General features: G+C 37.7%; 1 protein-coding gene across 11 annotated transcripts in view; it reads right to left on the reverse strand.

Annotated features, from left to right (window-relative positions):
* Hfm1 (helicase for meiosis 1) overlaps window positions 1–14,295 on the reverse strand; it is an 87,399-nt gene that overhangs the window by 59,739 nt on the left and 13,365 nt on the right. For all 11 annotated transcript variants that reach the window (XM_031337159.1, XM_031337152.1, XM_031337155.1 and 8 more), the window contains 9 exons: window positions 12,746–13,008; window positions 12,224–12,271; window positions 8,499–8,569; window positions 7,982–8,114; window positions 7,029–7,180; window positions 6,040–6,117; window positions 5,681–5,836; window positions 2,009–2,209; window positions 1,838–1,926 (listed from right to left, as the gene is read on the reverse strand). In XM_031337159.1, the coding sequence (XP_031193019.1) occupies window positions 1,838–1,926; window positions 2,009–2,209; window positions 5,681–5,836; window positions 6,040–6,117; window positions 7,029–7,180; window positions 7,982–8,114; window positions 8,499–8,569; window positions 12,224–12,271; window positions 12,746–13,008 (1,191 nt within the window). The remainder of the gene's footprint in view (window positions 1–1,837; window positions 1,927–2,008; window positions 2,210–5,680; window positions 5,837–6,039; window positions 6,118–7,028; window positions 7,181–7,981; window positions 8,115–8,498; window positions 8,570–12,223; window positions 12,272–12,745; window positions 13,009–14,295) is intronic.

Genomic DNA, 14,295 nt, shown 5'->3' on the forward strand with positions numbered 1-14,295 from the left:
CTCGAACTCAGAAATCCACCTGCCTCTGCCTCCCAAGTGCTGGGATTAAAGGCGTACGCCACCACGCCCGGCTGTTTTCTGTGTCTTTATTGCAGCTATGTAACTATGAGGTATAATTTTCTCACAGTCACAGTTTTCTTCAAGGCAAAATGACTTGTCATGTCATTAATAACATAAGCTGTGCTGCACACAGGGACTTTGGAAATACTGCCTTGTGTACTTATATATTACTGTGGTAAGTTAGTTTATTCTCATATATTGAGACTGATTAAGATAGTGAAGGTAGTTGATGCTAAGTATGCTGATAATCTCCTGTAATCCCAGAATTTAGGAGGCTGAGGCAAGATTGCAAATTTGAGGTCAGCCACAGCACCCACACAGCAAGGCCCTTTCTCAAAACAAAAGCAAAACAATCGAAGCTGGAAGGCTGGGCATGTAACTTGTGACAGCCCGACTGCTTATGTAATGAGGCCCTGGGTCTCATCTATAGTGCCGGAAAGAAATTAATGCAAAAAAGAAAGAAAAAAGAAAGTTATATAAGTTGAAGCTGAGAAAAATAACATGCATGATGGCACAGAGGTGGTAAACGTGGAGTACTATAATTTAAATCTGTGTCTTTAATGTTACACTCCTTCTAATGCTGGCATTTCATTGCTGAAAAAATTGAAATTATAAAAAGAGATAAAGATAAAAAAGTGCTTTGCTTAAGATGCACATGAATGTGGATGATACATGTAAACTTTGTTTCTTTAAATACATTTTTAATTAAACTATGATCATATAATTTCTTCTTTCTTTTTTCTCCCTCCAGACCTTCTCACATTCTCTCTTTTGAACTCTTCCCATGTCTACCCACTCTTTTTCTTTGATTGTTTTATATATAAACAATCATATATGCACAATTATATAAATACAACCTGCTGAGTCCATTTTTATTATTTATGTATATATAATTTCAGGACTTTTTCTTTGTTTTATTTATAAACAATAATATTTGCATATATAATTGGTTCATCTGGGGGATGTGACTGGAGTCAAGAAGTACCGTAGCCTCTTGTGCATGGTATCACTAAATACGTCCACAGGGGGCTGGTGGGGAGGTCTTGTGCATGGTATTATTAAATATGTCCACAGGGGGGCTGGGGAGAAGGTCTTGTGCATGGTATTATTAAATATGTCCATGGGGGGTTGGGGGGAGGAAAGTGGTAGGAAGAGTGAAGAAGAAACTTTCCTTAAGTAATAAAGTAAGAAGAGGAAATGGAAAGAGGAAATGAAGCACTGTACATGCTTCTGTTCAAGAAAATGATCATATGAAACAAACAACTGCACTGTGTGCAGAAGGGGGTGGTATATGTCCTGGCTCTAAGGAAGCCCACAACCTGTATATCTCAGTCTCTCAGGGACAAGTTCAGCTACAAACACAGTAGTTAAGTATTTGCCTGAGAAGACACAGTCTATGCAAATAAACCTCCTATAGCACAAAGACTTCCATACGCCTTCCAGACCTTGACTTTAAAGTGATCATTAGTCTGTGAGGAAGGAGACACACACTTGGTGTCACTTCTTATTCTGACCAAAGGTGACAGCACAGTCTGACCACTGTGTTCACTCCCAGCAAGCAGAGGCTCTAAGTTATTTACAACTATCCACGTCCTCTTTCCCCTATACCTACATTTTTGTTTTTAATTCCACTTTTGCATTTTCTCACTCAACCCAGAAAGCCATTATGATTTTATTGTACACATAAGAAACCTAGGCTTGAAGATAAGGTTAAGGGATGTGCTGCGTTCTCATTTCACCTAAGGGGCCCCCAAAAGTCCTCCCCTTTCGCACACACCGTAGTTTCTGTTCCATGGTGATGATAAACTTAGCATCCTTCACAAGAACAGAAGCAGCCTGCTGCACTCCTTTCCTTGTTGCACAAAACTGAAAATATATCAGAGAATTATATGTCAATCAAGTTAAAAACTGAACATTACTCCCCAAACCAGCAACTAAGAATCCGTACCACAAGTGTGGGCTTCTGATTGGAGTATGTTCGTATAACACTGTACACTTTATAGTTGAGGGCCAAATCAAACTTAAATTCAGTTTGGTTACTACTACAGGGAAAACCCAGGACCACTTTCTGAAGTTTCACAGGTCTATGGCTCTCATCCATTTTCAGACATACAGCAGGTCTCTCACCATCTGAAAGCCATTCTGCGATCTGAGAAAAACAGAAGCATGTACATTACATTTTTTTTCTAGTAAAGTTCTATAACTAAAATAACACAATTGTAGATCACTTTAAAGTCAAGGTCTGAAAGTATTTAATCAAATCATCTTTTTTCAATATTACATATTTCACTAACATTACATTAGTAAATGCTACCAATATCAGTGTTTCAGGACTGTAAGTCCTTTCATATGGTAGAGTTCTGACTAGCCATTAGTATTTTGTTTTACATTCCCTCATAAGAACCCAAACTAGAATTAAAATCATTTTGATCATAAAAATCAAAGTTCCTGTGGTACCGTAAGTTCTGGTTACTGTTCAGAACTACTCCTGAAAATGACTGAATGACTAATGTTTAGGGACCTTTGAATGTCCCTAAACATTAGCAACACAGTAGCAAAGCAATGACTGTCTTATGTTGGTCTTCTAATCAAAGAACAAATCTGTGTGCCAGAAGAGTGCATCAGACCACTTGGACCTGGAGTTGCAGCAGTTGTGAGGTCCTGACGTGGGTGCAGCAACTGAACTGTAGTCCTCTAGAAGGTCAGGAGGTGCTCTTCACCTCTGACTCATTTCTCCAGACCCCAAATAAACTCTCGAGAGATGGCAGTGCCAAAAGCACATTTCAGACGCAGTACTGGAATTACTGATCAGTTACTGATTCTGTGGCAAGTGGTTGCACTGTGTTTTACATATGCTGACGATGAACCGCCTGGCATTAGATTCCCCAGGTCTGATCCAGGTGAACTGCGTTCTCATTCTCACCTTTGTGGATCACTGTCAGCTCCTGCAGGGTCCCCTCAAACCACAAATTTAAGACATGTTTACACTGAAATTCTTTACAAAGGATAACTGGCTTCTTTCACAAAGATGGGTACTGCTGACTCAGAAAACAGTGCCCATGATTTAGGGTCTAGGGAGAACAACCAAGGTAAACCTAATGCATGTGGGTGTCAGGATTGGCCTGGCCTGGCCTACGACAATACAGAAGTCACTAAGGCTGTTGTAAAGCACACGTGACATCACTCCTAAGGATGGATTTTTCATGGCCTAGAACCAATTCTCCAGCTTTAGGTGGAAAGGGTCTAGGAAAGCAATGCATAAATTCTGGGACATGAGTAGAGCCTGACTCTACAGACAGTAAGGATTACCAGGTTGTAAGTACATTCCTCCCCAGCATTCCAAGGAAAACACCTAAGCACCTCCGTCCTTTGAAAAGGTAATCCATGTGTTTAACTTTCTCTGGCTTCTCCAGTGCTGTCTGTGTGCCCTTTTTACCCTATCTACCCATTTAAAATAATGAAAATGCTATCTTGTTCTTGAACATGAGCAAAACCAGCTGCAACTGTAAGAATAAGAAATTTAGCCGGGCAGTGGTGGTGCACGCCTTTAATCCTAGCTCTTGGGAGGCAGAGGCAGGCGGATTTCTGAGTTCGAGGCCAGCCTTCCAGGACAGCCAGGGCTATACAGAGAAACCCTGTCTTGAAAAACATAAAAAAAGAATAAGAAATTTAAAAATAAAAACAAAATTTGTCATTGGAAGAGACAATATAGCAAATATTTACAAAAGTAATTTCTAAGTATTACCAAAACCACAATAGGCTGGGAAGTAAATAGGAGTGAGAAAAAGAAAGACTATAATACTAGCTTATAAGAAGTTTGCTTAAGCCAGGTGGCGGCGGTGGCGCACGCCTTTAGTCCCAGCACTTGGGAGGCAGAGGCAGGTGGATTTCTGAGTTCGAGGACAGCCTGGTCTACAGAGTGAGTTCCAGGCCAGCCAGAGCTACACAGAGAAACCCTGTCTCGAAAAGAAAAAAAAAAAGAAGTTTGCTTAAGAGCCTGGAGAGATGGCTCACAGGTTAAGAGTACCGGCTGCTCTTCCAGAGGACCTATGTTCAATTCCTAGCACCCACATGACAGCTCACAAGCATCAGTAACTCTAGTTCTAGAGGATCCAACACCATTTACTGGCCTCCAAGAGCACCAAGCATGTACAAACATACATGCATACAAAACATATAACATATATATAATAAAATGGAAAGTTTGCTTAGGAATTAAAAAAAAAAGTCATACATGATTATAAAAAGTGTAATAGTGGGGCTGGGGATTTAGCTTAGTGGTAGAGCACCTGCCTAGCAAGCGCAAGGCCCTGGGTTCGGTCGTGAGCTCTGGGGGAAAAAAAAGTATGGGGCTGGTGAGATGGCTCAGCGGGTAAGAGCACTGACTGTGCTTCCGAAGGTCCTGAGTTCGGATCCCAGCAACCACATGGTGGCTTACAACCACCCATAATGAGATCTGACGCCCTCTTCTGGTGCATCTGAAGACAGCTACAGTGAATTACACAGGAGTGAGCAGGGCCGGAGCAAGCGGGGCCTGAGTGAGCTGAGCTGGAGCTCAATTCCCAGCAGCCACGAGATGGCTCACGGCCATCTGTACAACTACAATGTACTCATACACATAAAATAAATAAATAAATCTTTTTAAAAAAAGTATAATAGTGCAAACAATGATTATCTTTTATTCTCCTGTAGTAACTGTCTTCTCCATGACTTACTGCTCTGTCTGCTAACCTAGGCCTAGTCCTGGAAGCTTCTACCCTCCATTCAATCTAATCTAGGCCTAGAATGTTTCTTATCGCTGAGACTTACTGCTGAATAAGCCCGCCCTTTCTATTTCTTTCTGATCTCTGGCTGGCTGGTTCAACTCAGCTGTTCTGACTCAAACTCCTCTTCAAGTTGACTGATTCAATCTTCTTCTCTCTTGGCATGTCTGATTTGCTCTGCTTGGCCTCAAAATAACTCTGGCAATCTGTTCTATTCTGGCTCCTTCTCATTCTCTGACTCGTTCTGTCTGCTTGTTCTCTCTTCAACCTGTCTCTGTAAAACTCTCCCAGTAAAAACTGCCTCCTTTTCCTCTCTCTGTACTCCCTTTTTTTTTTTTTTTTTTTTTTTTTTTTTTTTTTTGGTTTTTTGAGACAGTGTTTCTCTGTGTAGCACTGGCTGTCCTGGAACTCACTCTGTAGACCAGGCTAGCTTCGAATTCAGAAATCCGCCTGCCTCTGCCTCCCAAGTGCTGGGATTAAAGGTTTGCGCCATCATCGCCCAGCCTCTGTGCTCCCTTAAGTAGCCTCTCTTTCCTGTCTGTTCTCATGAGAGTTGGGCACATCCTATTCTGTCAAATCATACATGATATATTACTAGCCAAGTTATAAGGTGCCTGATGTAGGTAAAACCAATAAAAGCAAATAACAAATTAGTACTGAAAATATTTTATTAAATTTTATCAAATTTTATGGCTGTGACTTTATTACGTAAATGAAGTATGGCACTGATTTTCTACATACACTTTCCTACTAAACTGATTTAAGTGAGCAACAGAAAATATCATCTTCTCTGAGATCAAACTGACCATATATCCCACAAATGATAAAGAGTGAAGCCGGTGAAGCCGCTGACTTACGTCCTCAGCATTGGGGATTGTTGCAGACACAGCTACGAATCTCACTGGAGCAGGGCTGGCACTGTCTAAGGCCCTAGATAAAGACTGCACAGTCTTCATTCTGCTAACTACAGCCTCAAGAGTCGGACCACGGTTTTCATCTTTAATAACATGCACCTAAGCAAGAAATCAAGAGAGAATAAAACTAAAAATTTATTTAATCAATTAAAATATACAATAATACTAATATTTTCCTTGAAAAAATAAGCATTTTACATTTTAAGGAACTAAATAAATACATCATTTTACTAAAATGTTTTTTCTTTCTATCCTTTTAAAATATCTTCTGTGTTTATCACTGAAAGTGAATGTGTTTATACCTCATCAATGAGAAACAGTCGAACCAGTTGGATGAAAGAGTTGTCTCTCCACTTCCTAGTCATACTGTCCCACTTCTCCTACAGAAAAGAATACAAGTAGTTTAATCTAACAAGAAACCACTAGTACTTAAAGTATTTACTAAGACACTGATAAATTTTATTAGACATATTACAAACAAAGGGCAATGTTTTGGTTGAGTCTTTAAGATCTCCCCAAAGAGATGAGGATTAAAAGTTACTTGAATGGGAGCTGGTGAGATGGCTCAGCGGGTAAGAGCACTGATTGCTCTTCATGAGTTCAAATCCCAGCAACCACATGGTGGCTCACAACCACCCGTAATGAGATCTGATACCCTCTTCTGGTGCATCTGAAGACAGCTACAGTGTGCTTATAATAAGTAAATAATAAATAAATCTTTTTTTAAAAAAAGTTACTTGAATGATTTTAAGAGTCTTAAAGCACCAGGTCTTCAGTCTTTGAAAATTTTATGGTCACAATTTTTTCATGTTTTATGTGTGTGAATACTCTACTTGAACATATGTTTATGCCACATATGCCTGCATGCCTATGAAGACCAGAAAAGGACATCAGACATCCTGAGACTGGAGTTACAGATGGTGAGCCACCATGTCAGTGCTGGGAATCCAACTCAGGTCCTCTGGAAGAGCAGCAGTGCTCTTAACCACTGAGCCACCCTTCTAGCCTGCTAACAGTACTCCTCCTATAACACCTACTTAGACAAATAAGGGATAAGTGTGACTATAAACTATCTACAATCACAAATTTGCTTGTTTTACTTGTTTACGTATGTTGTCATTTCTCATCTATCTTTTTATTGATGGATATTCTCTCATTTCCTGAGTACTAGGACTTTTATGGTTTTCTCTGCATTGAAAATACATGCTTGTGTTTTGTGTTTCCCTTTAATAATTTTTCTGAATGAAGATAAATATTTTCAAGTAAATAATTAAACATAAATAATACTTACTGGAGTTGTCATAATTATATTTGCATGCTGAATCTCAAACAGGTCATCCATTACTGTATCACCAGTAAGTTCTTTACAATTCAAGCCTATTGGTCCAAATTTTTCTTTCCAGTCATCAAACCGCTGACTACAAAGGGCTTTTATTGGTGCCACTAAAATAATATATGTATTTTGAATACCAGTGTAATTTTAAAATGTTTTTTTAAGTCTAGTTAATAAAAATAAGCTAAAACACACATTGTTGTATAATACTGATAAAATAAAAACAATACAAACTTAGTAAGCTATAAAAGTAATCACCAAGAAGAAATAAAAATTGAAACATAAGACAATCTTAAAATGGGGAGAGATGCAATAAGTGATTATTGCTTTTCATGAGAAGTCTTTTGTGATTAGTTATTTCTTCAAGTTGTATGCATATACTATTTTGGGGACATTTATAAAATATATACCTAAAAAAGGAGAATAGATATTTCTATGTAAATTTCTAAAATTGTAAAATATATGATTATTTGTTCATTTTGACTATCTTCTTTTCATAAATGTAAAGTTCAAATCCTTGATTCAAATATTACTTTTTAATGCACAACTCTAGAAAAATGTTTGAAGTTTAATGTAAGTGATGAAACCAATTGTAGCATGTCTTTATTAAAATGTACAGAGGGCTAGAGTTATAGCTCAGTGGTAAAGCTCTTGCCAAGCATGTGTGGAGCTCAACATCTAGCACCACATACACACAAAGAAAAAACAAAGGTGTGTGGAGAATTTGTCGGCTGGTAGTGATCAGTGGTAAAGTGCTGTCTACAGGTTTAGTCACAGCACCACAACTAATAAATTAGTGTTTTTAATGTATGAACTACCAAATAAATAATAATGTTTATGCTCTGAATTAACTTTGTTTCTACTTCATCCTTTGATTATAACTAATCATAATTTTTACAATATATACTTACTGTAAACAATTTTCATGTTCAGCCATGGCAATGGTACTTCCATTAACAATCTTGTTATTGCTAGCTCAAACACTACAGTTTTTCCAGAACCAGTAGGGGCACAAATCACAAAATTCCTATCTGTGTAAAGAAGCTGGGATAAAATTGAACCAATTATTAATATATAGAATTTTTTATACATTCTCAATTTTCTAGAAAACATGCATTAAGAAGATTAAGAATATTGGTTCAAGTACGCTGACCTCTATGATTCCTATGTGTAGTCCTCCTCTAGACGTCTCAACTTCAAGAACAACATATTTTCTCATACTGTACTATTCTGTCAAAAAGATGCTGGACCTAAGACAAAGTCATCCCTTTACCCTTCAATGAAAGTCTTATAAATTTAATAAATACAAGCCAACCCCTCCATATGACTCATATGTACTCACTTACAAGTATTTTCTAATCTCTTAAGGCATACATGACCACAGCTACTGAGAAGAGGAAGATAATTAAACAAGTGCAAGATACTTACATCATCAAAGGCTTTAGATTGTATATAGTTGAAGTAAGGGAATTCTTTGAATATACTTCTAAATTTTGCCGCTTAGAATAACATTAAGGAGTTAAATATTTCAGAATTTAAAAATGTTTACTTTTATTTAAAAAATTTAGTTTTAGGCCAGCTTGGTCTACAGAGTGAGTTCCAGGACAGCCAGGCCTATACAGAGAAACCCTGTCTCCAAAAAACCAAAAAAAATAAAAATAAAATAAAATAAAAATTCAGTTTTGATGCTATTGACTCCCATAGTATCTAATAATAAGGCATCTTATTAATTAAGCATCTTAAGAATTAATGGATGGGAGCTGGAGAGATGGCTAGGCAGTTAAGTGCATTTGTTCTTGCAGAGAACCTGGGTTTGATTCCTAGTACACACGTGGTTGCTCAAGTTACATGGGATCTGATACCCTCTCCTGACCTCTTCAAGCACAAGGTATACATGTGGTATAACATGCAGGCAAAACACTCATACAAATAAAGACTTTTTTTAAAATAAAAAATGGAAATTTCTACTCTGTTTCCACATTCCTTATTCTAAAAAGAACTTGTAAAATCTCTGTGGGAAAACAAAAGATTACACAAGGGATGTAACTTGAGAGTTAAATAGAATGAAGATCTGAATATATGGAGAAATGCCAATCAGAACTACTTTTAGTTTGTTCTTTTCTTGTCTTGACTAAGACACTCAATTTTTATACTTTCTTTAATGCTCAAATTTTCACTTATCAGTTGCTTAATCAGATGAACTTGGATCACCCTTCCCCTGTTAGACAGTTTAAAGACAGTAATAAAATATTCTGTACAGCAATGGTTCTCAATCTGTGGGTCATGACCACTTCATAGGGTGGCCTAAGACCATTAGAAAACACAGATACTTAAATTATGATTCATAACAAAAGCAAAATTATAGATATGAAGTGACAACAAAACAGCTTTATGGTTGGGAGTCTCCACAACAGAAGGAACTGTATTAAGAGGGTCCAGCATTAGGAAGGTTGCAAGCCACTTCTCTAAGGTGAGACTGCTGCCAGCCTCAGGGATTTTTAATGGCAGTCTTCTTATGAAGTTGCAATTGATCACATACATTCATTACCACTATATGCAACTGAGGAGAGGTAACCAAGCATGTGGCACACATAAAATAGAATAAATGGGTTATATAGTTACAAGCTAATAACCTAGCATTTATTCATATATAATTAAGTTCAGAGTCACTCTTTAGGACCTGGAGCACCGGTAGAAAAGACCTTGGTAACATATATATGTGTGTCCAAGCAATCCACAGACTCTTCTGCCTTTCACTCTGAACACATACTTTTAAATAACAAAGTACAGAAGATCAGTGAATTTGGCAATATGTTAAGTTGTTAAAAAAAATAAACCAATGCAAGCAACTATAGACAGTAGTCTTAACAATGATATCTAAACAATAGAACACTATTCAGTGTGCCACTATAACATGACAAATCCTTAAAAACCTTCAAAGGATAGCTTTAAACTATCAAATGCTTCCAATGAAAGAACACTCCATCATACAGATAACCAATGTTTTTAATTATGTTTTTGAGATATAATTATATTTCTCCCTTCTTTCTTCTCCCTCCAACTCCTCATATACCTCCTCCCTGTGCCCTTCAAATTCATGACCTCTTTTTCTCTAATTGTTCTTACACACATATATTTAGGAATGTAATATATATATATATGTTATATATCATTGCTCTCTTCAGTTACCTATAGTTCTTTCTGTAGGGTTGAGGCCTCCTGGACTTTTCCTCATCCATGTTGACATGCTCATTGATATCATTCTTGTTCATTTCTGGTTTGGGTAGTTATGCTGCCCACACTTTCTGCATATAGTTTCTAATGTTACTAGGAGACACACTCTCATGGCTAATACCCTGGCCCTCTGGCTCTTACAGTCCAGGCCTCTTCTGCAATGCTTTTTGAGCCTTAGATGTGGGAGTGTTTTATAGTGTATTCATTGGGATTGAACTCCACTAATCTGCATTTTGATTGGTTGTGGTTTTCTGTAATGGGCTCCGTCGATTACAAAGATGTTTCCTAGTTAAGGGTGAAAGCTGCACTTATTTGTAGATGAAAGGACAAATGTTTAGAATGTCGTCAGGGATTCTGCTGGCTTAGTAAAGTGATAGTTGTAGGTTCTCCTCTAAGATCCATGACTTCACTAGCACTGAGAAGTTAGTTATGTTTCCAGTACCAGAATGATTTCTCTCTTATGAGTGAATCATAAGTCCAATTAGGGAGCTGTTGTGGCTCCAAGGTATACATACCACTCCTGCACCCTTATGATTATCATACCACACTGGCTGTTTGTTTGTTTTGTTTTGTTTTGTTTTTCGAAACAGGGTTTCTTTGTGTAGCCCTGGCTGTCCTGGAACTCACTCTGTAGACCAGGCTGGCCTCGAACTCAGAAATCTGCCTGCCTCTGCCTCCCAAGTGCTGGGATTAAAGGCTTGTGCCACCACTGCCCGGCCACACTGGCTGTTAATGTAGTTCACAGGCATCATGGCTAATGGTTGGCTGCTTCCCTCCTTTGGAAGCATGAGTAGTACTTTCTGGCACTATAGAAGCTAGTCCTTAGAGATGGGCATTTAGGTCTAATTAGATAATAGTTAATTGCCTATTACTGAAATATTTCTTGTGTTCCTCTTCTACAGGTGCAAATACATATGTGTGCATATGTATGGAGCACCCTGGATGTTGACCTCAGGTGTCTTCTCTTAGCTCCCTACTTCATACATTGAGGCAGGCTCTGGAGCTTGCTGTTTCAGGCTATTCTGGGTAGTCACTTTGCTCTGGTGGCTCCATCTTCACTCTCTAGCTCCACTACAGGCTACCATGCCAGCCCAGCTTTTACTCGAGTCTAACATTGGTTCCCTGTTTATGGAACCACTTAGGAAAGATTAGGAAGTGTGGAAAGGTGTGTCACTGGGATAGGCTTTGAGGTTTCAAAAGACTGCTGTTATCCTCAGGCTCTCTGCCTTCTATTTGCAGATCAAAACGTGAGCTCTCAGCTAGCTGTTCCAGCCAACATGCTTGCTGCCACTCTGCCCTTGTATGATGGACTCTTCATCCTCTGAAACCGTAAGCCAAAGTAAATGCTTTCTTTTGTAGATTGCTTTGGTCATGATGTTTTCTCACAACAACAGAAAAATATCCAAGACACTACTCCAGCTCCTGTCCATTAATTCTTAAGATGCTTAATTAATAAGATACCTTATTATTAGATACTATGAGATAGATACAAGTAGTCACATTAGAAATGCCTGGGTATACAAACTTGATTTTCATAAACTTCAAATAATGTTCCTTCTAAAATATTAGCTAGTAAAATGTCCTAAAAACCACAAAAAGCTGCATTTGCGTGAAGTTCCCTTATTTGATTTATATCCATATTTATATGTAAGTCAATATATCAAAGTTCTTCCACGACTACACATCTGCTTTCTGTGTTTATATTATCACAGCCTAAAAGCAGTCCATAAACTAGAAAGCCTGCAGACTACACTTGGAATGCTCTGACGTTCAAAGTGTATCTCTTACATGATCCAAGACTTATTTTTCTATCTTTTTTCAATGCTATCCAAAGTAAACACACAAGAATACAATGAAACAAAATACTTTAAATATATGATTTCATAAATGTAAAGTGGCTATTGTAAAATAAAGGATACGGATTTCTGTGACAGCCTTCAAAGAACCTAAGCCATTTGGGGTTATGCCTAAAAACAAACAAACAAAGAAAAAACTACATAATTATATGGATTTTTAAATGATTTCCATAAAAAAGCTCCAATAAAATTTGTATAACATTTACTGAGAGGTAAGTTAAATATGTTAAGATAGAGCTAAAAAATAATAAAACATATAAGGAAATACATAAGTTGCACATGGCAAGAGAACTTATTTACTCTATTTTGTATTCATCTTTATGCTAAGAAAAGCAAATTAGTTTGTAGTTTCATAAAAAGCAACTAGCAGAGCTAGAGAGATGGCTCAGAGGGTAAGAGCACCGATTGCTCTTCCGAAGGTCATGAGTTCAAATCCCAACAACCACATGATGGCTCACAACCATCCGTAATGAGATCTGATGCCCTCTTCTGGTGTGTCTGAAGACAGATACAGTGTACTTAGACATAATAAATAAATAAATCTTTTAAAAAGATAGCTAAATAGGCAAATAAATAAGAAATCACCTTGAATATCATGAGGCTGAGATGCAGCAGGAAACGACGGTGCTTTGACTATGTCTTTTCCAGTTCCAGAAGCAGAAAAAGCATCCTTTGGTTTGAGTTTGTTTGTAGAATACTGAAGTTTCTGCTTACTATTGCTACACTTCCATGATTCCTCTTCGCTTATTTTTGTTTGGGTAAGTTTCACTGGGCTAATATGAGAATTCAGGTTTAAACTTCCACTAGCATAGTCCCATTCATGTACATTGTCACATGTTCTAGATAATCTGAAACAAATAAACCACCATGTTTTCAGCATAAAATCATTCTCTTAAAAATATCCGTAACTATAGTTTATCATTTTCCTAAAAATGCATCTAAGTTTTTGTGGCAGCCTATCTCCAAGTTGGCTCCAATTGTCCTTGTCCCCTGGCAGTCACAGTTGTTTTTGATCTACAAACAGAGTCACTAAGCCACAACTGTGTCACTACATACATTCTAGTATGCAGTACTATAAGTAGGTAATTCTGAAGTTTAGCTCATGAAGACACTTTCCTTTCCACAAGGACTCTTGGGTAAAATTATGCTATAGAGAGCTAGTCAGCATACCATGGAAACACATTTTAAAACCCTGGAGAGGCCCATGTGGAGAGACACTGAAGGTTCCTGTCAACAGTCAACACCAACTGGACAGACAAAGTGAGTAGTTGACAAAAAGTGAACCAAGAATCCTTGGGAAACATCAGGTAACTATATACAATGTGATTTTGATTGTGGCCTTTTGTGAAACACCAATTATGCTTTTTCATGGGAGACCCCAAGCTCAAGCTACTAATTAACTTGTTCCTAACAAATAAAAAACATTAGAACTAACAAAGATTACTGTTGTTTTAAGCCAGTAAGCTTTGGAGTAATTTATTCACAACAACAAATGTCTAATTAAACTGATGAAAGTCAGCTAAGTGCTGAGGTAGGAGACTCACTAAATAAATCATAACAGTAGTTTCTCTAATCAAGTTAATATAGGATGCAGAGTCCCTTTTGTAGGGTCCTGGCTTTGTAGATGAATTCAAAAGGAGCACAGAAGGCAATTGAGGATGATTCATTGTAGTTAGGGAGAGAAAAGGCAGCCATGCATGTAATCTCCACAGTTGTGAGAAAGGAATAGAAAAAGGAGGGAAAGGAAGGAATGTTTTCTGAGTTTGAATTAGAAAGCAGACAGGTTCACTGGCAAGTCTATAAACAACTGCATGGAGGGAGGGTCCTCAACCTACCTAATTCTGTAACACAGCTCCTCATGCTGTGGTGAGCCCCAACTATAAAATTATTTTAACTACTTCATAACTGTAATTTTGTTACTGTTGTGAATTGTGATGTAAATGTCTCTGCTTTCCTATGGTCTTAGGTGAGCCCTGTGAAAGGGTCATTCAATCCCCATAAAAGGGTTTAAGCCGCAGGCTGAGAACTGACACTGTAAGGGACACAGTTTTTCCTACTATTTTCATATCCTGCCTTCAGCTATCTAACTATTTCTTTTCATTCTCAGCTTTAGTTTTTTTTTTTTAAGATTTATT

Source organism: Mastomys coucha, unplaced genomic scaffold (genome assembly GCF_008632895.1).
Source record: "Mastomys coucha isolate ucsf_1 unplaced genomic scaffold, UCSF_Mcou_1 pScaffold22, whole genome shotgun sequence".
Taxonomy (NCBI): Eukaryota; Metazoa; Chordata; class Mammalia; order Rodentia; family Muridae; genus Mastomys; species Mastomys coucha.